The sequence below is a fragment of the Engystomops pustulosus genome, chromosome 3, assembly GCF_040894005.1.
Source record: "Engystomops pustulosus chromosome 3, aEngPut4.maternal, whole genome shotgun sequence".
Classification (NCBI taxonomy): domain Eukaryota; kingdom Metazoa; phylum Chordata; class Amphibia; order Anura; family Leptodactylidae; genus Engystomops; species Engystomops pustulosus.
The window spans coordinates 16,037,248-16,059,883 of record NC_092413.1 but is presented as its reverse complement, the minus strand read 5'-3'; the positions used below and the strand labels follow the sequence as shown (position 1 = coordinate 16,059,883).

At 42.5% G+C, this 22,636-nt stretch overlaps 1 protein-coding gene across 5 annotated transcripts in view; it reads right to left on the bottom strand.

Annotated features, from left to right (window-relative positions):
• Positions 1-22,636, bottom strand: part of USH2A (usherin) — a 493,686-nt gene that overhangs the window by 223,027 nt on the left and 248,023 nt on the right. For 4 of the 5 annotated variants that reach the window (XM_072140122.1, XM_072140124.1, XM_072140123.1 and 1 more), the window contains exons 32-34: positions 18,004-18,165; positions 3,550-3,709; positions 2,445-2,616 (exon numbers count right to left, since the gene is read on the bottom strand). In XM_072140122.1, the coding sequence (XP_071996223.1) occupies positions 2,445-2,616; positions 3,550-3,709; positions 18,004-18,165 (494 nt within the window). The remainder of the gene's footprint in view (positions 1-2,444; positions 2,617-3,549; positions 3,710-18,003; positions 18,166-22,636) is intronic. The other variant, XR_011854013.1, reaches the window with a different exon arrangement.

The window sequence follows — 22,636 nt, the reverse complement described above, 5'->3', positions numbered from 1 at the left end:
AACCCACACAAACACGGAGAGAACATACACACTCTTTGCAGATGTTGACCTGGGTGGGATTCGATCCCAGGACCCCAGCGCTGCAAGGCTGTAGTGCTAACCACTGACCAAGGACCCCAGAGCTGCAAGGTTGTAGTGCTAACCACTGACCAAGGACCCCAGCGCTGCAAGGCAGAAGTGCTACTCACTCAGCCACCGTGCTGCCCCTAATTATGTTCTATTGCCTCATCTACATATTTCCTATAAACCGTGTGTCGCAAGCTGGAATATATTGATTGGGGGGGGGGGATTTAAAAAAAAAAATTTTTTTTCTCTATTTTTTTTTTTTACATATTTATAGCATTTCGAGTACTTTTTGTAAGATATATCACCCCAACAACCTATGGGGCACATTCCTATACATCCTCCTTTGGAAGTTGCCTACTGGAGATCTTTGCTGTGATCTTTAAATGACCGCACTGCATATAAATGAACGAACGTTACCGGGAGCCGTCCAATATATTTTTAGACACAGACATAAGGTAAAACGCGGAGATTGATTCATATTAAATGTTACCTTTGCAATCTCCAGATTAGGCACAAAGGATATGCAGATTATCTTGTGCACTGTATTGAATAATTTTTTTTTTTTCGCCTAATATTTAATTGCCGGCAACAGGTTTTTTTTTTGTTTTTTTTTTTTAAATATTTTTTTTTTTATTTTTAAATTTTACAATTTAATGTGGAAGTAATAATGGAAGAATATATTTAGAAAATCCGAGTGCATACGGATCAGCAGGCGAAATGTATGCATGCTATCCACATCAATGTAAATTTATTCATAATCAAGGGCGGAATATTTCATAGGGTATTCATCAAAACAAATATCCATATATAGAATTCTAAGTTAAGTTAAAAAAAAAAAAAAGTCTGAAGAAAATAGGTAAACTTGGGCGCATGATATTAAAAAAATAGATTAAAAAATGCTGAAAATAATCAAGAAAAAATGTCAAAAATAGAAATAACGGAATGAAAGAATGAGAATGTTTTGGAACGATCTGGTGCAGGACTGTTTTTTATATTATTTGAGGATATGGTATGGCATGTAACACTGGGGGGGGTGGACACATTTTTGGTTATTTAAGGTGGTCAATATTTTATTATGACCTTTGCTAATGGAAAAACTTGAGTTTTTGTGAGGGGACTGGCTGTAGAGCTCACGCACAGGGCAGGAGAGGGTCATACCAAACCCTTGTATCGAAGTTACATTTTGGAGTCTTTTGGGAACAGTACAGTCTCTAATGGTCTAGGGCAGGGATGGGGAATCTTTTAGAGACCGAGTGCCCAAACGACAACCAAGACCCAATAATTTATTGGAAAAACCAATGGAAAAATGTATTGGAAAAACACAATTATTGTGACCCCGATTCCATTCCTGACTACGCTCCTCCACGGCCAGTCTTGACCTATAGCTATATCCCTGACTCTGATACCGTGCTGCCTGTCCTGACCTCCTGCCTGGCCCCGACTATGAGATTGCCTGCCGTTCCTGTACCTCAACCTTGGCTGCCACCGCGGACAAGTCACGCCTGTGGAATGACCTGGTGGTACCACACCGCAGCAAGACCATCCTGCTTTGCAGTGGGCTCTGGTGAAGACTTGGTGCCATTTAGACTCCGGTCCCAGGCAGTGGCTTGTGTCATTGTCTGCGGTGGTCAAGAGGATCCACAACCTCCGATCCTGACACACAAATTTAAGCTAAACATGATGCGTCCAGCTTGGAATCGTGTTGGCATCCTGAGGACACCAATACAGTAGAATTGTGAGTACATTGTGAGGCTCAGAACAGTAACACCAGTGATAATCCAACTTGTACTGGATCACTTCATATTTGCACTGGATCACCATCTTCTGATAGAATTCAAACTTTTAATAAGTTATTTTCATAGGGTGCAAGTCAGTTCCACAGTATGGCAGACACAGAAGAATCTCCAACGTGTTTCGAGAATCAGAAGACGCTCTTATTCAGGGCTACCAATGTTGAGTCTCCCTTTCGGTTAAATATGTGGAACTCAAACCAATGCCACCCAACACCAAAATTTAGCTTGCAACAAAATAAATATCAAAACAGAGACTTGAACTGTCCTAGTTAGTCATGGTGATCTGACCCACCATGTCACTCGCTGTCCCTTAGGTTCTTCCGTGGGATAGGATGGTCTTTATCTGTGGGTTGGTTGTCTTTGGCCCAGAAACACCCTACGGTTTCTTACATGGAAACCCCAATTTTATAATGGCTACAGTCTACTGAGGCAATCTGATTGGGCAGATATATGTACTCTTTTCTTCTTTCTTGACTACTCCATTGGGTTGCCCATCAAGATCTAGGTAAATATGACAATGTCTAAACGCCAGGACACTAAATACATCTGGAGCAGGCTATTTTATACTCTTATCTCAATACTTACACTCAGTTTTATGAAGTATGTGGTTCCTGGTGTTAATCCTTGGAGGGTGTAATCTAGGAAGAGCTCGGTACTGTTATAGATGGCGCTCCAGCGACTTACATTGCCCATGTTCTCTGATAAATGTAACATATAACGCTCAAGTATTCCATTGACAATGTCCGGCTCATTCCACCTGAGAAATTGCAAAGTTCATTTTTTAATTTACAATAATTGTATCATAAAACTGGGATAGGTCAGGATGGCCCCCCATACACTGGTCTGACAGAATTGTCTGACTAGCTCTAATGACCTACCAAACACATATACCCAAAAGTTTCAAATCCAATCGCCAAGACCAAAATGGAAAGGGACAATGGAGGTGCCTCCCTGTATACCCTGGTGTATCATTACACATGCCTGACCAAAGCCTCATTCACTTGATGAGATTTCCAAGACAGTAGTCTCCTACACCTAAATATAAGCGACTGGGGGGGTGATTCATTCATTTGGCCAACCATGTAATCTTCATAGGGCTTCCTGTCTCTACAGTGGCAGACCAAGGGGAAGATAGGGATCGGATGAGTTAGCAATCAACTGCCTGATCCTGATCTTGAGTGTTGAGTCTGCAACTTTCTACTTTCTCGCTAAACCGATGGCTGTCTTTTGTGTATGGGGGTCATTAGACTCGGCCAGGTGGCAACTTCTTGGTAAGAAGAAAAGGTTTGGACATGTTGAAAGAGCCTGATCTATTTTGCTTTCAACAGGGATAACCTGTTAAGGTTTGGTTCAGGTTCGTATACCGAGCCTGCTCACTGGTACTGGCACTGATAGGAGATGTTGCCCTTTAAATGCCAGAACCAATCATGGCCTTAACGTCGGGGAGCTGTGCCGAATCTTATCTTCTGGCTGCAGTTCCGATTCGGGGACATGGCCCTGAAATGTTCGGCACGGACCCAAACATTGCAGGTTACTAACCTCCAACATCTACCATTAGTGGAACATCAAGACACCTCATGAATGTTTAATGGTTGGCCGAACCTAAGAATTTTGGCGGTTTTGACCATTTATCCAATGTGCATGGAAACCTCTAGTCAAAGCAATAGTACAAAGAAAGAAAAGTACATACTGGATGTGAATCCTTGTAGAATCCAAGACCCTCAGAACTGGCGGAGCAACATATTCCGGAGACAGTTGGGCAGTAGTCAGAGTGACCTGGGAGCTGTTCGTACAACCGACCACCGTACATGCCGACAGTAGAAACCGGTGCGTGGTGAAGGGCGCCAGTGCTGGAAGACAAAAGAATTAAGACGTCACGTCAAAAAAATAATGACAAAGTTTCCAAATGATACAGGATCAACTCTTCACCTTTCAAAGTATTCCAAGGCTTCTCATCCGAGACCCTTGGGATTAGCAGGAGCTTTGCTACCCTCCTCACAATTGTTATCATCTCTGCCTGGAAGGGGAATGTACAGTATTGGAGATAAGTAATGTCTGTGTCTCCTAATGACGATTAGATGGCGAGATATTACATCGCGTGTGTCAAGAATATGAAACTTAAGGGAACATTTTGTTTCTGAACATTAAAGGGGTTGACCGGCATAGAAAACCCTTTTGATATAGTCTATTAGGGATTCCGAGTCACAAGACAAAAGCGCTTTATGGTCATCATGGCAAGTGGTTATGAAGAGTAGCCCGAGGACCGGTCCTGTCCTGCATTACGCAATTCACTTATTCAAATAGACAATGGGGCTCATTTACTAAGGGTCGCAGATCGCACTTTCCTCGGACTTTGCACCGGTTTTGGGATTTGCACAGCTTGGACAGGTATTTAACAAGTGTCCGCGCTGGGATTGTGTCACACGCGATCGGATTGTGGCGCAGCTGTGGTGCTTCCATGTGGCACAAATCGGGCGATCCGACTGATTCGGAGTGAGTCCGGGATTTAACTTTCAAATTGTCTTGCAAGATCAAGCACTAACATGCACCACGAAAGAGAAGGTGAACTCTGTCGGACCTCACACATTCATGATATCGGGCGCACGATCTTAGTGCATTATTATGTGTAATTTTAGGCCCCCTGTGGTGGCGCTGCAGAGTCACTTATCAGTTACTCCAAAGATTTTAGCAAGATCTGGTCGTTATGGATGATGTATTCCATTAGATTTATCTTTCCCTATTTGTGTTATCAATTCCATGATGCCGCAGCACATCATCACATGAGCAGCTAGAGACTATACCACCTCCTGGGTGGACAGTGTGCTGATCTTCTTCTGTATGTATACATTTGTAATAAAGAGACCATACAAATATGTAACAAAGTGACTAAGGCAACATTCACACACACACACACACGTATGGGGGACATATATACGTCTCGAATAGCCGGCAACGGGGGCACGGCGCCGTACGGGAGCAGTAAGGTGACGTACTGCTCCGTAGCCGGGACATGTCCTATCTTTGTCCAGAATACGTTGCCATATATTACTATGGAGAAGGGCGGTGGGTGAGCGGCTCCCTCCTCCGCTCTCCGGCTCCTTAGGCTTCCTGTGTGAATGTAGCCTAAGACTGAGATGTTTTCTTCTACATTCAAGTCCATGTAGTCATCTGCAGTTTCTATGATAGGACTTTGTGCTGCTCCTGTGGAAACTTTGGGATACAGTCCAAGTAGTTGGGCAGTCAGTTGGGTACTGACTCGGAGCCGGAACGCCGCATGACGTTCCGGGTTCTAGCTTGTGCACAGACTCGGAGCCGGAATGCCCCGCAACGACCTTCTCTGCTGTTAGCCCACTTGAGGTAAGGGGGAACATTTCAGGGCTTGCATGGCATATGAAACCTGATTTACGTGCCCCAATGTGTATGGAGACATAAGGAAAGCTTAAAAAACAAAACCCAGATCAAGTATCTGTGACTCTGAGGATTAGAATCTACATTCTTCGGCAGGAATAAAGAGGAAATGATGAGTTCCGTGTCTGGATCTGCTCGGTGGGGGCAGTCCAATTATTTACCGCTAGTGAGGGATTACGTGTGCGCTTTACGCTGAGCATGGGGCGAAAATGAACAATCATTATTTTATTAGTACAATAACATGTACAGAGCAGATTACAGGCACCTACAAAATCCCCATCCAGCGCCCCCCGGAACAGGCGCAACGCTCACCTTCACAAGTTTCTACCTCACTTTAGGTGCAGAAAAAAAATAAACTCTACAAATGTTAGGAAATTATAGCGGAAAAATATTTGTAAACTGTAAAAAACCCCAAATATCTACAGTACATAATTATGATTAGTTCAATATCTCCTCGCACTCTCCATCCCATCGAGCACCACGTGTTCTACTCCCGATCCCCGGATAATGACCAGGATGATGGAGGTTCGGAGGGTAAGTAGTGATGTTCAGGCAGCCCCCGGGTTACATGCAAGATAGGTTTGTTCTTAACTTGAATTTGTAAGTAAGTGGAAACTGTATACTTTATAATTGTAGATCCAGACAATTTTTTTTTCTTGGCCCAATGATAATTGGAGTTTCAAAATTTTTTGCTGTAATTGGAACGAGGATTATCAATAAAGCTTCATTACACTTTACAGCTGATCATTGCAGCCTGAGACTATAGTGACATCCAGAGAGGTCACCAGAGGTCACAGTGGGCAGAGGGGTCCGTCTGTAACTAGGGGTCGTCTGTAAGTCGGGTGTCCTACACATTTTCTGGACTGGAATATTTTTGCACAATTATTTGCGCCCTTTTAGACACAAATCAATGTTACATTAGGTGCAAACTTCTGAAAGCAGGAACTTCTGCACCAGACTAAGATAAATGTGCCACTGTGGCTGTAACTATTATGGGGGCACTATAGCTTTATTTATTATGGGGTCACTATTAACTATTGGGGGCACTGCGTCTGTTATTATGGGGCACTGTGTCTATTAATATGGGGCACTGTGCCTGTTATGGGGCACTGTGTCTATTAATATGGGGCACTGTGTCTATTAATATGGGGCACTGTGTCTATTAATATGGGGACTGCCTCTGTTAATATGGGTCACTGCGTCTGTTATTATGGGGCACTGCGTCTGTTATTATGGGGCACTGCGTCTGTTATTATGGGGCACTGTGCCTGTTATTATGGGGTACTGTCTCTATTATTATGAGGCACTGTGTCTGTTATTATAGGGCACTGCGTCTGTTATTATGGGGCACTGCATCTGTTAATATGGGGCACTGCATCTGTTATTATGGGGCACTGTGCCTGTTAATATGGGGCACTGTGCCTGTTATGGGGCACTGTGTCTATTAATATGGGGCACCGTGTCTATTAATATGGGGCACTGCGTCTGTTAATATGGGGCACTGCATCTGTTATTATGGGGCACTGCGTCCATTATTATGGGGCACTGTGCCTGTTATTATGGGGCACTGTGTCTATTAATATGGGGAACTGTGTCTATTATTATGGGGCACTGTGCCTGTTATTATGGGGCACTGTGTCTATTAATATGGGGAACTGTGTCTATTATTATGGGGCATGGCATCTGTTATTATTGGGCACCACGCCTATTATTAGGGGGCACTGCGTCTGCTATTATGCGGTTCTTTGTCGTTATTTTGGGAGTCTGTGGTTGTGACTGCTCGTGTAGTGAAGATCCCTTCCTCGTAGACATCATAACTCTGGCTTTTTTTTCTTTTGAGAGATAAAACTTTTGTGATACAAGAGGATTAATAAATCTTCCAAAAGGCTTCTGTATCTTATCAGATGAGCACAGACGTGGGGCGAGGGTCACACTGATATCCAGGGCTCCTCTATCTATTATTACTTATCTGGCCATTCCAAATCCTTGTTAACAAGTTCCAGATAAATTACAATTGTGGCTATTATTTTTCTTTTTTTTTTTGATAAACAGCAAAGTGTTCTTTGATTTGTGTGAACAGAACTTACAGAAGATCCATATCTATCTATATCTATCTCATATCTATCTATCTCATATCTATCTATCTCATATCTATCTATCTATCTATCTATCTATCTATCTCATATCTATCTATCTCCTATCTATCTATCTATCTATCTATCTATCTATCTCATATCTATCTATCTATCTATCTATCTATCTATCTATCTCATATCTATCTATCTATCTATCTCATATCTATCTATCTCATATCTATCTATCTATCTCCTATCTATCTCCTATCTATCTATCTATCTATCTCATATCTATCTATCTCATATCTATCTCCTGTCTATCTATCTATCTATCTCCTATCTATCTATCTATCTATCTATCTCATATCTATCTATCTATCTATCTATCTATCTCATATCTATCTATCTATCTATCTATCTCATATCTATCTATCTCATATCTATCTATCTATCTCATATATATCTATCTCATATCTATCTATCTATCTATCTATCTCATATCTATCTATCTATCTATCTATCCCATATCTATCTATCTATCTATCTATCTATCTATCTATCTATCTATCTATCTATCTATCTCATATCTATCTATCTATCTATCTATCTCATATCTATCTATCTATCTATCTTTCTATCTCATATCTATCTATTTATCTATCTATCTATCTCATATCTATCTATCTATCTATCTATCTATCTATCTCATACCTATCTATCTATCTCATATCTATCTATCTATCTCATTTCTATCTATCTATCTATCTCCCTATCTCATATCTATCTATCTATCTATCTATCTATCTATCTATCTATCTATCTATCTATCTATCTCATATCTATCTATCTATCACATATCTATCTATCTATCTATCTATCTCATATCTATCTATCTATCTATCTATCTATCTATCTATCTATCTATCTATCTATCTATCTATATATCTCATGTCTATCTATCTCATATCTATCTATCTATCTCATATCTATCTATCTATCTATCTCATATCTATCTATCTATCTATCTCATATCTATCTCATATCTATCTATCTATCTCTCATATCTATCTATCTATCTATCTATCTATCTATCTATCTATCTATCTATCTATCTATCTATCTCATATCTATCTATCTATCTCATATCTATCTATCTCATATCTATCTATCTATCTATCTCATATCTATCTATCTATCATCTACCCATTCATCTATCAAATATGACTTAGATACATCTAATATTTCTCATATATCTAATACTTCTAATTTTCAAAGACACCCAAACAATTTACAGGACATTTTGTCCATAAAATTCTGTAGCAATCACCAATGGCAAATTAAAACTCATTGCGGAGCTCCATCCTCCCTCTCCCATGTCCTCCCTCTTCGGTGGGTGACATTATGAAGATATTATCCGCTGTGTGTTGTCTTCATGGTTGCTGCCTGGGTTATTACTAGTGACACCACCCCTTCACCATTTGCTTGATTACCTCATTTGCATAAAATCAAGCGCAGTCTTATATGGGAGTGAGATGAGCGCTGCTGATATTAGAGATGGATCCACAGGCGATTCATGGGGGAGGGGGGATATTATATTGTAGATTATGGACACTCCGATTACCGTCAGGCTAAAGCCATCACCGATGGGACCCCACTACTCACCTCCGGGCAGTGTATACAGAACGTCAGTGATATCAACATGCAAAAAAAAGTGTTGGTTATCAAAGAAAACTATTTTCTTCTCCCTTATGGAATTATCTAGAGAATATTTATCCATTATATATGGACATATAATATAATGAATACATATTTTCATATTTTTCCAATTTTTTTAATATAATTTTCCTATCTATTGCATCTGTCATCTATCTCTATCTATGTACTGCATCTCATATCTCTATCTCATATTATCTATTAAATATCAATAAATATCATAGTATCTATCTTTTGTTCTTTCTATCTATGTCTATTTCTCTATCTACATACTAATTCATTTTATCTCCATAAAATGACCTCTACGGATCCAAACAATCTTATGCTGCCAATGAGCCTTTGCTATCTCCTCGGGTTACGTACAGGATAGGTTATGTAGGTTTGTTCTTAAATTGAATTTGTATGTAAGTCGGAACTGTATATTTTATCATTGTAAACCCAGCCAAATTTTTTTTGGTCTCTGAGACAATTGGATTTTAAAAATGTTGCATTGTTATAAGAACCTGGATTAAAGGGAACCTGTCACCAGGGACCTCATTTTCATTAAAGACGGGTTACAGAAGTGATCCGGGGGATGGGGGAGGCAGGCACATGTCTGAGATGTAGCAAAGCTCACAGTGTAACAAGCTACAAGGAGATAAGTGATCCGGGGGAAGGGGGAGGCAGGCACATGTCTGAGATGCAGCAGAGCTCACAGTGTAACAAGCTACAAGGAGATAAGTGATCTGGGGGAAGGGGGAGGCAGGCACATGTCTGAGATATAGCAGAGCTCACAGTGTAACAAGCTACAAGGAGATAAGTGATCCGGGGGAAGTAGGAGGCAGGCACATGTCTGAGATGTAGCAAAGCTCACAGTGTAGCAAGCTACAAGGTGATAAGTGATCCGGGGGAAGGGGGAGGCAGGCACATGTATGTGAGATGTAGAGGAGCTCACAGTGTAGCAAGCTACAAGGTGATAAGTGATCTTGGGGAAGGGAGAGGCAGGCACATGTTTGAGATGTAGCAGAGCTCACAGTGTAACAAGCTATAAGGAGATAAGTGATCCAGGGGAAGGGGAGGCAGGCAAGTCTGAGAGATATAGCAGAGCTCACAGTGTAACAAGCTACAATGAGATAAGTGATCTGGGGAAGGGAGAGGCAGGCACATGTCTGAGATGTATGAAAGCTTGCAGTGTAACAAGCTACAAGGAGATAAGTGATGCGGAGGAATGGGGAGGCAGGCACATGTCTAAGATGTAGCAAAGCTCACAGTGTAACAAGCTACAAGAAGATAAGTGATGTGGGGCAAGAGGGAAGCAGGCACATGTCGATGAGATGTAGCATAGCTTACAATGTAACAGTGTAATGGTCTATCAGCCTCTGTGTAATCTCATGCATCTCTGATGGGTCTCATCTCTTTCTATGTGTCAGTGTGTTAGTACAATGTCAGAAGCCAGATGAAAGTGCATATACACCTTGTACCCTGAATATGTAACCACATTGTCACCCCACATAACTAAATGGATAATACAGTTATGTGTCTGCTTAGAGAGGCCCCACCCACACCCTGGGATTTAACACTGAGCAGCCTAGGGAGTGATAGGTGCTAAAACAGCAATAAAACTGAGTAAATTGTTAAGTAAGGGGTTAAAATGATCTTTATTGTGTCGACATCACTAAGGGGATTGAGATGTGAGAATTTTCTTTCGTGAAAAACCCCTTTAATATCCATCATGATAAACCAGGGACACCTACACATAGAACAATACTTGAAGATTCCCACAGTCACGGTCCTCGAGACTATGAGTAAGTGTCCCTGGTTTATCATGATGGATTTAGAAGGTAGATTATGGCGGTATTATTTTACATCTACATCTTTTTATATAAAGTTGCAATAAAAAAAAAAATCTCAGGAACTTTTTACTTGAAAAATGAACCAATAGAAACTTCTACCGGATTTTGCCGCGGCTCTGTCCTCGGGAAGACGGCGTGAAGGAGCCACTCATCATTAATAATGTGGATGTACCGTGTCAAAGTTTTTATCCCGTCTCACCCGTCAACAATCGTCACCCCACAGTGTCGCCACGTCCCCCTGACACGGATCCTACGGAGACGACTTATTCTTTAACGCTCGGCTGGCGTTTCCCACTTATCTTTTGGAGTAAGTTCACGGCACAATAATAGCCGGGGAAATCGTTGAGCATTTTTTGGAAAATGAGTCAAAGTTTAGCGCGGCACCGGCTCGCACACAACGAGCGGAAATCGGGAGGAAGGCCGAGGCTTCGCGAGCTTGTTCAGCTGTGATTTTCTACTGTAATGACACCACAGGGTTTTGCTTCATAATCAAAACCCTTTAAAGTCTGCATCGCTTCGGGCTTAGTGTCTGTGGCAAGGTTAACTGAAATCCACAGCAAGGATAACTGCTATCCTAAAGCAGATTGTAACAGCGGGGCGAAACGCTGCGACACTATTTAAAAGGATTTTAAATAAGCAGATTTTATTTTAACACTACACTAATGCATCACAGCAGAAAATGATACAATAGGCTCGCTCGAAATAGACATAATGCGTTTTCCCCTGATCTGTGCTATTTAATCTAATGAATGCGCCGTAGAACATCCTTCTGTCGAGAGAAGAAAAGGACATGGAAAAAAAAAAAAATTGGAAAAAAAAAAAATTTAAAGAGAGTTTTCTAACCGAGCGCAGACAGCTTGGTCCTGGCCTTCCAGGAAAACGCTGACTCGGCATTTTTTTTTCGACTTGTACAGGTCACTGTACTTTGGAGATCTCATCCGTGGATATTGGGTATGAATAGCAATGTCAGGGCTGTGCGAAATATCAGGATTTGGGATTAAGATTCATATCGCTGCAAAAAATGATTGGCCGTGTGTATAGGTAGCACCGAACCTGCGGGACATGGGATGTCTTGACAATCCACGAGTGCAAATTTTACAGTGATGTTATATTAAAAAATTCACTTCAATTGGATGAAATTAAAAAAATTGCTAATAGTTACTAAACAATTAGTGCAAAAATGACTGTACAGACGGTCCCCTACATATGAATATATAAAAAAAAACGGATTATAATAATTTTTTGAAGTACATTTTATTATAATTGGGAATTAGGTTACTATTATATTATTAAAATGTATATTAAATAATAGGATAATAATTATATTATTACAGGCGGTCCCCTACTTAAGGACACCCGACTTACAGACAACCCATAGTTACAGGCGGACCCTTCTGCCCACTGTGACCTCTGGTGACCTCTCTGGATGTTACTATAGTCCCAGGCTGCAATGATCAGCTGTAAAGTGTCTGTAATGAAGCTTTATTGATAATCCTTGGTCCTATTACAGCAAAAAAATGTTAAACTCCAATTGCCCCCGGGGCAAAAAAAAAATTTGTCTGGATTTACAATTATAAAATTTACAGTTTTGACTTACATACAAATTCAGCTTAAGAACAAACCTATGGCGCCTATCTGGTATTTTACTCAGGGACTGCCTGTATATTGTCATAGAGTACATAAATAATACCGCCGCAGTGCTATACCAAGAGGGCAATACAGTGGAGTAATGTTTCCTCAAAAATTTTGTAGATTATGCTACCATAGTTGCCAGATAACAGTGCAGCAAATAATAGTGTAATATAATGTAGTTCCAAAATTATACCATAGGAGCACCCAATTAATTTTTAGCACCAACGAGCTCAAATAGTAGTGCAGTCTAGGGCAGTCAAATTATTTTCATTAATTTGCCTATTTAGAGAAGCACAATTCTGATTTTTAACAAAATTACAAAATTGGTGTAAGTTCTTTCTGGGGGGGGGGGGGGGGCTCTGCTCTGGGGGGGGGGGGGGGGCTAATGGTGGAGTGGGGGCAGGGCTAATACCAGAGTTTGGAGTTTGTCCCTTAGTTCCTAGCCTTTGAGATAGCAGTATCAGCTCCACCCATGGAGGGGAAGTGGTGGAATAGGGTGACATCAGAGGTGGGCGGTTATCCCTCCAACTCGTGGATGCTGCTTGTTTATGTATTTAGAGGTGTGGGGCAGCATCAGAGATGAGAGCAGAAAGAAATTGGGGACAAGAAAGATATTGTAGATGTTAGTGGGCAACAGTGGAGGAGGCAACAGAGCGATGATGGTGCAGAGAGTATAGGGAGAAAAATAGGGAGTTGGAACAACATAGATGGATGGGGGCATAGAGAAATAAATAGGGGGCAGCAAAGATAGATCGGAGTGTGCAACAATGGTGGAGGCAACAGAAAGAAGTGGGGGCAAGATAGATTAATTGGGGCATGGAAAGATATTGGAGGCAAGAGAAAGCTGGGGCATAAAGAGATGAAACAGCAACATAGAAAAATTGAGGGCGGAGATATAAGAAGAGGACACTTAGAGACGGGGCAAAAAAGTAACATGGAAGTGGGCAACAATGGAGGGGGGCACAGAAAGAAACAGAGAGATGGGGCATAAGGAGAAACAGGACATAAGATGATGAGTGGGGGCAACATAGATGGATGGTGGCCTAGAGAAATAAGGGGGGCAAAAGAGAGCTGGGGCATAGAGAGATATGGAACAGCAACCCAGAGAAATTGGGGGTATAGAGATAAGATGGGTGCAACTAGAGAGATGGGGGTATAAAGATATAAGTTGGGGGCAACAAAGAGCAGGGGCATAGAGACATTAGTAGACAATAAAATAAAATTGAAGAGGTTTGAGTACAATGGAGGGGGCAACAGAAAGAAAAAGGGAGAGATGCGGTGAAAAGAGAACGGCATAAGTGGGAGAGTGGGGAGCAACGTAGATGGTTGGAGGCATACAGAGATAAGCATGGGGGGCAAAAGAGAGATGGGGTGTAGAGAAATATGCAACAGCAACATAAAAAAATTGAGGGCATGGGTATAAAAAGGAAACCAAGAGACAGAGGTATAGAGAGATTAGTGGGGGGCAACAAAGTTAGATTGGAGTGGGCAACAATAGAGGGGGCAACAGAGAGATTCTGGTGAGGAGAGAAGGGGGTCATAAAATGGTAAATTGGGGCATAGAAAGATAAGGGGGTCAACAGAAAGATATGTGGGCTAACATTGGTGCCCCATCCACCTATGTTACCCCACACTTATCATTTTATTCCCCTCTTCTCTCTACACCTCTATATCATGATTTCTGTCTGTTGCCCTTCGATTGTTGTCCACTTTCATCTAGTTTTGTTACCCTCTACTAATTCTCTATGTCTCAGCTTTCGGTTGACCCCCTTATCTTGCCCCAATTTACCATTTCATGCCCCCCTTCTCTCCTCACTACAATCTCTCTGTTGCCCTCTCTCTTATGTAGAGATAAGTAGGGAGCAGCTGGAGAAGACGGTGTGGCTCCACCCATTTGACAGTAGAGAGGTAAAAAATGTTTTCATGGGTTAGCCCGGATCGGTGGGGTCCGGAGAAAAAAAATTCCAACTACGCCAGAATCACCAGAACAATGGTGCAGATTTACCTACCCGGTCCATTCGTGATCCAGCGCCACGTTCTCGGGTCTTCCGGCGATTCACTAAGGTAGTGCGCCCGATGTCCACCAGGTGTCGCTGCTGCGCTGAATTCCGTCAGAGTGCACTGAAGTTCACCGTCTTACCCTCGGTGCAGGTAAGCGCGTGTCAAGCGACACTTTTTAAAAAAAAAATACGGTGGTTTTTCCGAGTCCGTCGGGTTTTCTTACAACCATGCCCCCCCGATTTCCGTTGCGTGCATCCCGGCACTGATGCCACACAATCCGATCGCGTGCGCCAAAATTCCAGAGCAATTCAGGTAAAATCGGCGCAAATTGGAAATATTCGGGTAAAGCGACGGTAAAACGCGATTCGGGCCCTTAGTAAATGACCCCCAATGTCTATTTTTAAGGAAGCAAAGATTCGATGTTGGTGCCGGTGGTGGGAAGTTGTACAGATCAGAAAACCTTACGCGGTGTACGGTGGTCTTTACAAGTTTTCTCATGTAAGTACACCCCACGACACCGAGACCCCTCCACCATCCTAATCCTAACCTGTATGTGATTTCTCCGATTTCCTTGAGATACTAATAACGCATAATCTGGTCATTTATATTCACGCATAAATGTTCTCATCCCCCAAGTATTCATCTAAAAAACACTACAACAGGGTTTCTATGGTGACAAAAATCCATTACCTTTGAATAAAGAATGAAAAAGTTTGACTTAAAATGTGTGGCTATTTATTATCGGAGGAATTCAATGGCCTTCAGGAGGTTTCATAACTGCAGTCATTTTTCAGTGTCACTCCTGACCCGCTCCGGCACTAGCTCAAACCTACCGGTGCCGGAGATGTACGATTTATGCAATATTTTTTATGCATGTTTTACATACAAAAAGGTTTCTGAAAAAACAACCGGTATTTACCATCTATAGTTTTATAGCATAGGCAGTGACCGCACAGAGCTTACAATCTAATTCTCCTGTAACGGTAACTGGCTGAGATACAGAAGACGGTGCCAATCTCATCCCAGTAAAGTTGGGACTAGAGGTGCTTTGTAGATTTTGTACGAATCGTGGAATTTTAGATTCCTCATCTTTTCTTCTGCTCTTCAAACAATGGGGCAGATTTACTTACCCGGTCCATTTGCGATCCAGCGGCGCGTTCTCTGCGGAGGATTCGGGTTCTGCCGGGATTCACTAAGGCAGTTCCTCCGACGTCCACCAGGTGTCGCTGCTGCGCTGAAGTTCATCGGAATGCACTGAACTTTACCGTCCTACGCTGGGTGAAGATAAGCGCGTGTCAAGCGACACCTTTTCTTTTTAAATGCGGCGGTTTTTCCGAATCCGTCAGGTTTTCATACGGCCACGCCCCCCGATTTCCGTCGGTGCATATAGGCACTGATGCGCCACAATCCGATCGCATGCGCCAAAATCCCGGAGCAATTCAGGGAAAATCGGCGCAAATCAGAAATTTTAGGATAACCCGTTGGCAAAACGCGATTCGGGCCCTTAGTAAATGACCCCCAATGTTTTTAAAATATTGGGGCTTATTTACTAAGGGTCGCGCTGGGATTGTGTTGCACGTGATCGGATTGTGGCGAGGCTGTGCTGCTTTCATGTGACAGAAATCAGGGGGAGGGGGGGGGGGCGTCAGACGATCCGACTGATTTGGACTGAGCGCGGAATTTAACTTTCAAATTGTGTCACAAGACATGCACTTACATGCACCAGGAAGAAGAAGGTGAACTCCGGGGTCCGAAGCGGGGAAGCGACACACGCAGGATATCGGGCGCATGATCTAAGTGAATCGCGGCACAGGGCATTATACACGGACAATGCACTTTCTGTGATCTCCTCCGAATGGGTAAGTGAATGTGCCCCATTGTAATGATTCACCCCAGAGAATAGCGAGGGGACAGGCAGGGGAAATTGTAAAAATTTGTAAAAAAAATTTACGAAAGGAGACAGGAGTTGTTTATGAAAAATCTGTGTTCTGCAGGACTAGAGGGGGCCATAAACCATAAACAATTGGAGGAACATCGGTTCAGACTGAATGTATTCAGACCCAAAACCAAATCTTTTGAAAAATTCATCAGAGCTTCTATGAATCTTATCTTTCATGATTCGCTCATCTTAAATTGGGGCCAAAGGGATTCTTCAAAGTGAAGTGCAAAATATTTGGTCCTAACAACCCAACCCATTATAACCATCCGCCCTTAGTACATGGGACCCCATCATCAGACTCCAAATGCCCACAGAATTCCTGGACTACTATGGATTACAAAAGAATTCACAAATAGAGGGGAACTGACCTGGACCACAATGTTCGGTTCTACGCCAAACTTTTTGAGTAAAGGTCCCCGGGCTTGAACCAGAAGTTGGGGAAATGGTAAAGTGCAAGATATTTAAAGAGTAACACCCACGATCGGTACCAGAACCAATTATGGGTGTTGCCGGTGGGGGGTGAGCCTTCAAGTTTGCCAAAACCGAACCTTAACGAGTCAGCTCAACCCGATGCACAAAACATATAGACCATCCACCAGAACCCCCAAATATCTAAGACTAGACCTCAGCCCTATTAACATAAACTTCAGTCCCCTTTAAACTCACCCATCAGAAAACCACTAATAAGACCCCACACTATTGCTCCAATTACATGCTAGTGTGTCCCCCCTCTTGCAGGATCTTCCCTTCTTTTAGCTTTTTATGTCCTTGTCCAAAACAAAAAAAATTAAAATTATGCAAATAGCTGTTACTTGAGCCCAGAGCTCATTTGCATAATTTTAAAGCCTCTTTAATACAACTCAAATATTTCAAGTTCTGGTAACAAATCTGTGATCAGCATCCTCTGATAGTCCTGCACCAAGGATTTCACAGTTGGGGTGCCAAGAAAATGGGCACAATGGGCCAAATTGGGCTAAATTGGGCCAAAACTTCATAATGGTGTTTGGTATTGTTGGATTGGTTCATTCATGCTGGGAAATGACCAGACTCTAGAGAACGCAGACAAAACAGCAAAATCTGAGCGGTGTCTAAGTCAAAAGAATATTGTAAAAATAGGGTGACTTGAGTATGTAGGCGCCCAGGAAGTTTTTCAGCACTTTGGGTGGCAATAGGAACTACCCTACTGGCTCCACGCGGTGCCAATCAGGTCCTGTGATTTGATGTCATCGTGAAGATGGGATCACACCTGCAACAAAAGCCTTGGCTGAGAAGACCCTTAAGAGGCGTTGTCCTTGGACAACATATTAGCATATTCTGTACAAAGGGGCGGAGCATTTGTAGAACCGGAACTTCACAGTCTGTTAGGGTTTCAGTCAAAATCAGACTATTGGAATGTCTCTCCCTGTAGTCAATCTGTGGGTCCACCTGCTTATTGGGTGGGGGTTGAAAAAAAACCCCCAAATTTGGGACCTTTGGAAAAATATAGTAATACAATGTAGAATGAGTATTAATGTCCTTATGATATGATAATAACTGTCACTTACCGCTGATATTATATCCTGTCTCCTTCCCCGTGTGGATCTGGACTGCATCCATATATAACATATACTGGGAGATGACTCCATTTGGGTTCTTGGGTGGAGACCAGTGCAGATATAAGGAAGAAGGATAAAATTCTGCAGATGGGGGCAGGACGTCACCTGGAGCTAAAACAAAAAAGAAAATCTAAAAGACAAAGACACGAAGCCTATGACCAGGGAAATAGTAGGTATGACATCCAGTTTGATTTGTTCTTCAGTCATAGAACTATTTAACAGCGATTCTTGTACTGTCACTTTATATTGTTTGCTGTATTATAGTAGTTATATTCATGTACATAGGGGGCAGTATTATAGTAGTTATATTCTTGTACATAGGGGGCAGTATTATAGTAGTTATATTCTTGTACATAGGGGGCAGTATTATAGTAGTTATATTCTTGTACATAGGGGGCGGTATTATAGTAGTTATATTCCTGTACATAGGGGGCAGTATTATAGTAGTTATATTCTTGTACATAGGGGGCGGTATTATAGTAGTTATATTCTTGTACATAGGGGGCAGTATTATAGTAGTTATATTCTTGTACATAGGGGGCAGTATTATAGTAGTTATATTCTTGTACATAGGGGGCAGTATTATAGTAGTTATATTCTTGTACATAGGGGGCAGTATTATAGTAGTTATATTCCTGTACATAGGGGGCAGTATTATAGTAGTTATATTCTTGTACATCCAAATTCCTTGTTATGTGTCCTGATATTTGCCACACTATTGCCGCTTGGATGTCCAGGATTAGACTATGTGTGTGATAATCCCCTCCTAATACGGCACATTACCTGTACTAATATCTCATTTATCCATCAGCTAATCAAGCTGCATTGCCTTGAAGAATAATCATTGCAGCCTATTGAAATGCCATCATGCGAGTGGGAGATAAAGATATGCAGATTCTGCCCGTGCGTTACCATTTTGCATCCATTTTCTGCCTGTTAGTGCAATAGAATAAAATAGAAATCCAGTCCATTGACTTTGTGTCTGCTCGTTGTAGAGGTAAAAACACAAAGCTTTCACTCGCCGTATTTGATTTCTGTAAGAAAATCTATTCCTGCATAAGGACGGTCTATTGGATAGTGCTGCCGCATTAATCTACCGCAGCTTTTTTTCTAATTTATTTGCAATTCAGATGCTGATTCCTTATTTCGGTGCATATTTGCATTAAAAGTGCACTAAGAAGCTCATCGTTATGTGATTGTTTTTTAGAAGGAATTGTAAAAACGGAGTATATTCCATATACCGGAGAGGTCTGCAATGTGTAGGTCTCCAGTAATAGTGACACTACGGGACAGATTTACTTATCCGGTCCATTTGCGATCCAGCAGCGGGTTCTCCGACACTGATTTGGGTCTTTCGGCGATTCATGTCCATCAGGTGTCGTTGTTGCGCTGAAGTCCGTTGGAGTTCACGAAGCTAGGCCGGGTGCAGGTAAGTGCGTGTCATGCAACACATTTTGTTAAAAAAATACGGCGTTTTTTCTGAATCCGTTGGGTTTTCCGATGGCCGCGCCCCCCAATTTCCGTCGCGTGCATGCCGGCACCGATGCGACACTATCCGATCGCGTGCGCCAAAATCCCAGCGGAATTTGCCGCAAATCGGAAATTTTAGGGCAACCCGGGTAAAAAACGCGATTCAGGCCCTTAATAAATAACCCCCTACGACTCTTAGTGTTGTCTGAAAACTTCTGACAACCGCTCCCGTAACATGGTACTTGTATATTCCCATCTGAAATTCTAGAAGTCTCCAGGAAAACGGAGAGACCTTCTAGACGCTTGTCAAGAAAACCCAAACTGAAGACTCAAAGTCTTAGGAGGAAGCCAGCATTATGGGGTGAGTGGGGAGAGAGAACAAGGGGTTAAAGGGGTTGGCCACTTTTCGATAAATCTCTTCCATAAGACAGGTCTCTATATGTACATGTTCCTGTGTCTTTGCCTCCTTTGAGAGCTTTAGCCTTTCCCAGTTCTCTCCATGCTGCCCTCTGTACATACACAGCTTCCTCTCTCTCACTGCTCCAGCCCGTCCTCATGGCGTCTCCCACTGTGTCTCTCTTTTCACTGTCTGTCCTCAGTGACACGGGAAGAGGGGAGGGAACAGGATGAGTCATATCTCTCCTGCTACAGCTCCTCCTATTCATCAGAGCTCAGACAAGTAAACAAAGAATCACTGAGAGTCTGCACACAGCATAAAGTAAGTAGCAACACCGCTGAATCACTTGATGAACATTCATGAATTATTATTACTGTCTTATTATAAAGACAGTAAAGGCACATTGAAAACTTATGTAAAAGAGTGTCTAACCCCTTTAAGAATGGGCTGGGATGCAGTTTAGGTTGATGCAAGCTTCACTGATGCTTCAGGTAGGAACTGGTAACCTTTGAGTTGGAGCCAGCAAGCAAAAGAGCTTTATGGGCCTCTTTGCAATGAACTCACATGGCAGCATTTAAAATTCAGAAACAGATCCTGCATCAGGATAGCCATAGAATTCTGGTGTTGGAGGTATTTGGGTAAGTATGACCCAGACGGTAGATTCCCTTTAATATTAGGCTGAGGTAAGGCTTGGGTCGTGGAGGGAGATCTGGTTTTTATAGGAGGTGGATTATAGAGGTGCTGGTGCCATTCCACATTTTTTTGCGCCTTTTTTGGTTGTATTTTAGTAACTTTTTGGGCTCATTTTGGTATTTGCACAATTTTTTGTGCCTTTTTTCAGCAGTTCACCGGAGTTCACCGTGTATCAGTTTGCTGGTTTGTGCCTAATTCGTCTTTGTATTTCTCCTGCATCCAGATGTTTGCGCCTTATTTAACATTGATTTGCGGAAAAAATTGCACAATAACACGCCAATCCTGACCATGCTTAGAAAAGGCGATGGTGTGATTTTTTTAAAAATCTGCACCTAATAAGGCTAAAAAAAAATAGCATTTGACAGAGAGTCAAAATGACAAAGACAAATGAGGTGCAAAAAATAGACACAAAGGGGCACATTTACTTACCCGTCCCGTTGCGTCCACCGATCTGGAATGTCCGCCGAGGATTCGGGTCTGCCACCATTCACTTACAGCGCGTGACCAATTTCCTGCATGTGTCGCTTTCCCCGCTGAGGTCCGCCGGAGTTCACCTTCTTCTTCCCGGTGCATGTAAGTGCAATGGATGCAACACAATTTGAATTGTAAATACCGCAATTTGTCCGAATCAGTCAGGTTTTCCGACGGCCACGGCCCCGATTTGTGACACATGCAAGCCGGATCCGATCGTGTGTGCCAAAAACCCCTGTGCAATTCAGGGCAATTCGGAAATATTCGGGAAACCCGATGGAAATGCGTCCGACGGACCCTTAGTAGATGTGTCCCAAAAAGCGCAAAAAGACCTCAGAGAAGGGGGAGATAAGATAAATGACCGCCAATATATTTTGATATTTATAATATTGGGGTCTAGAGCGAGCACGGCAATATTAGATCCTGGTATCGGTAAGTGGTGCAACTGTGATTAATATCAATTGTATGGGCGTCCTGTGGATGCTGATACAATATAAAGCAGGCAGAGATGTTTTTCAGCAACTAGTCAAGTAGAATGAGATCCCCAAGTCCTTCGATGTGCTGAATAATAAAAAAAATGGAAATAACTTTTTAAAAATCATACTTAAAAATGTAAAAAATATAAAATTTTAAATAAAAACTAATTTTTTTTTTAATTTGTAAAACTCCCTTGCCTCCCTTTAAAGGAAATCTACCATTTGATTTCATGCATTATGAACCAAATATACCTTGAAAACACTGATGCAGAAACATATCTTGTTTAATCCCTGAGCTGAGTGGTTTTGCTGAAAAAACAATTATAACATTCAGGACCTTGGGAAAGCTGGATTTCATGCTTCTTACAGTACATAAACACATTGAGGCAGATTTACTTACCCGGTCCATTCATGATCCAGCGGCGCCTCCTCTGCGCTGGATTCGGGTCTTTCGGCGATTCACTAAGGCAGTTCCTCCGACGTCCACCAGGTGTCGCTGATGCGCTGAAGTCCGCCGAGGCCCGCCGGAGTGCACAAGCCTATTCCTGGTGAAGGTAAGCGCGAGTCCAGCGACACTTTTTTTTTTAAAATGCTGCGGTTTTTCCGAATCCGTGGGGTTTTCGTTCGGCCACGCCCCCCGATTTCCGTCGCGAGTATTCCGGCACCGATGCGACACAATCCGATCGCGTGCGCCAAAATCCCGGGGCAATTCAGGGAAAATCAGCGCAAATCGGAAATATTCGGGTAAGACGTCGGGAAAACGCGAATCGGGCCCTTAGTAAATGACCCCCAGTGTCGTGGTTACAACCGAGATCCTTGGTACTCACCTCTCCCGGTTCCTGGCTCCATTCCGGTTCCATCGGACGGCGCTCCTGCTACCTGACTAGGCCGCGCACGTCCCCGCTCACTAGGGCGTGTGCGCGCCGACTCTGCAAGATTTAAAGGGCCAGCATCCTCCTAATTTCCCGGCTCTGCTATATAATCCGGCGGCTCCCAGAATCCCCTGACGGATCTTCAAGTCCTTCTACTGAAGAGAAAGCCCTTGGTGTTTCCTGAGCCTTTCCAGGTGCCTCCG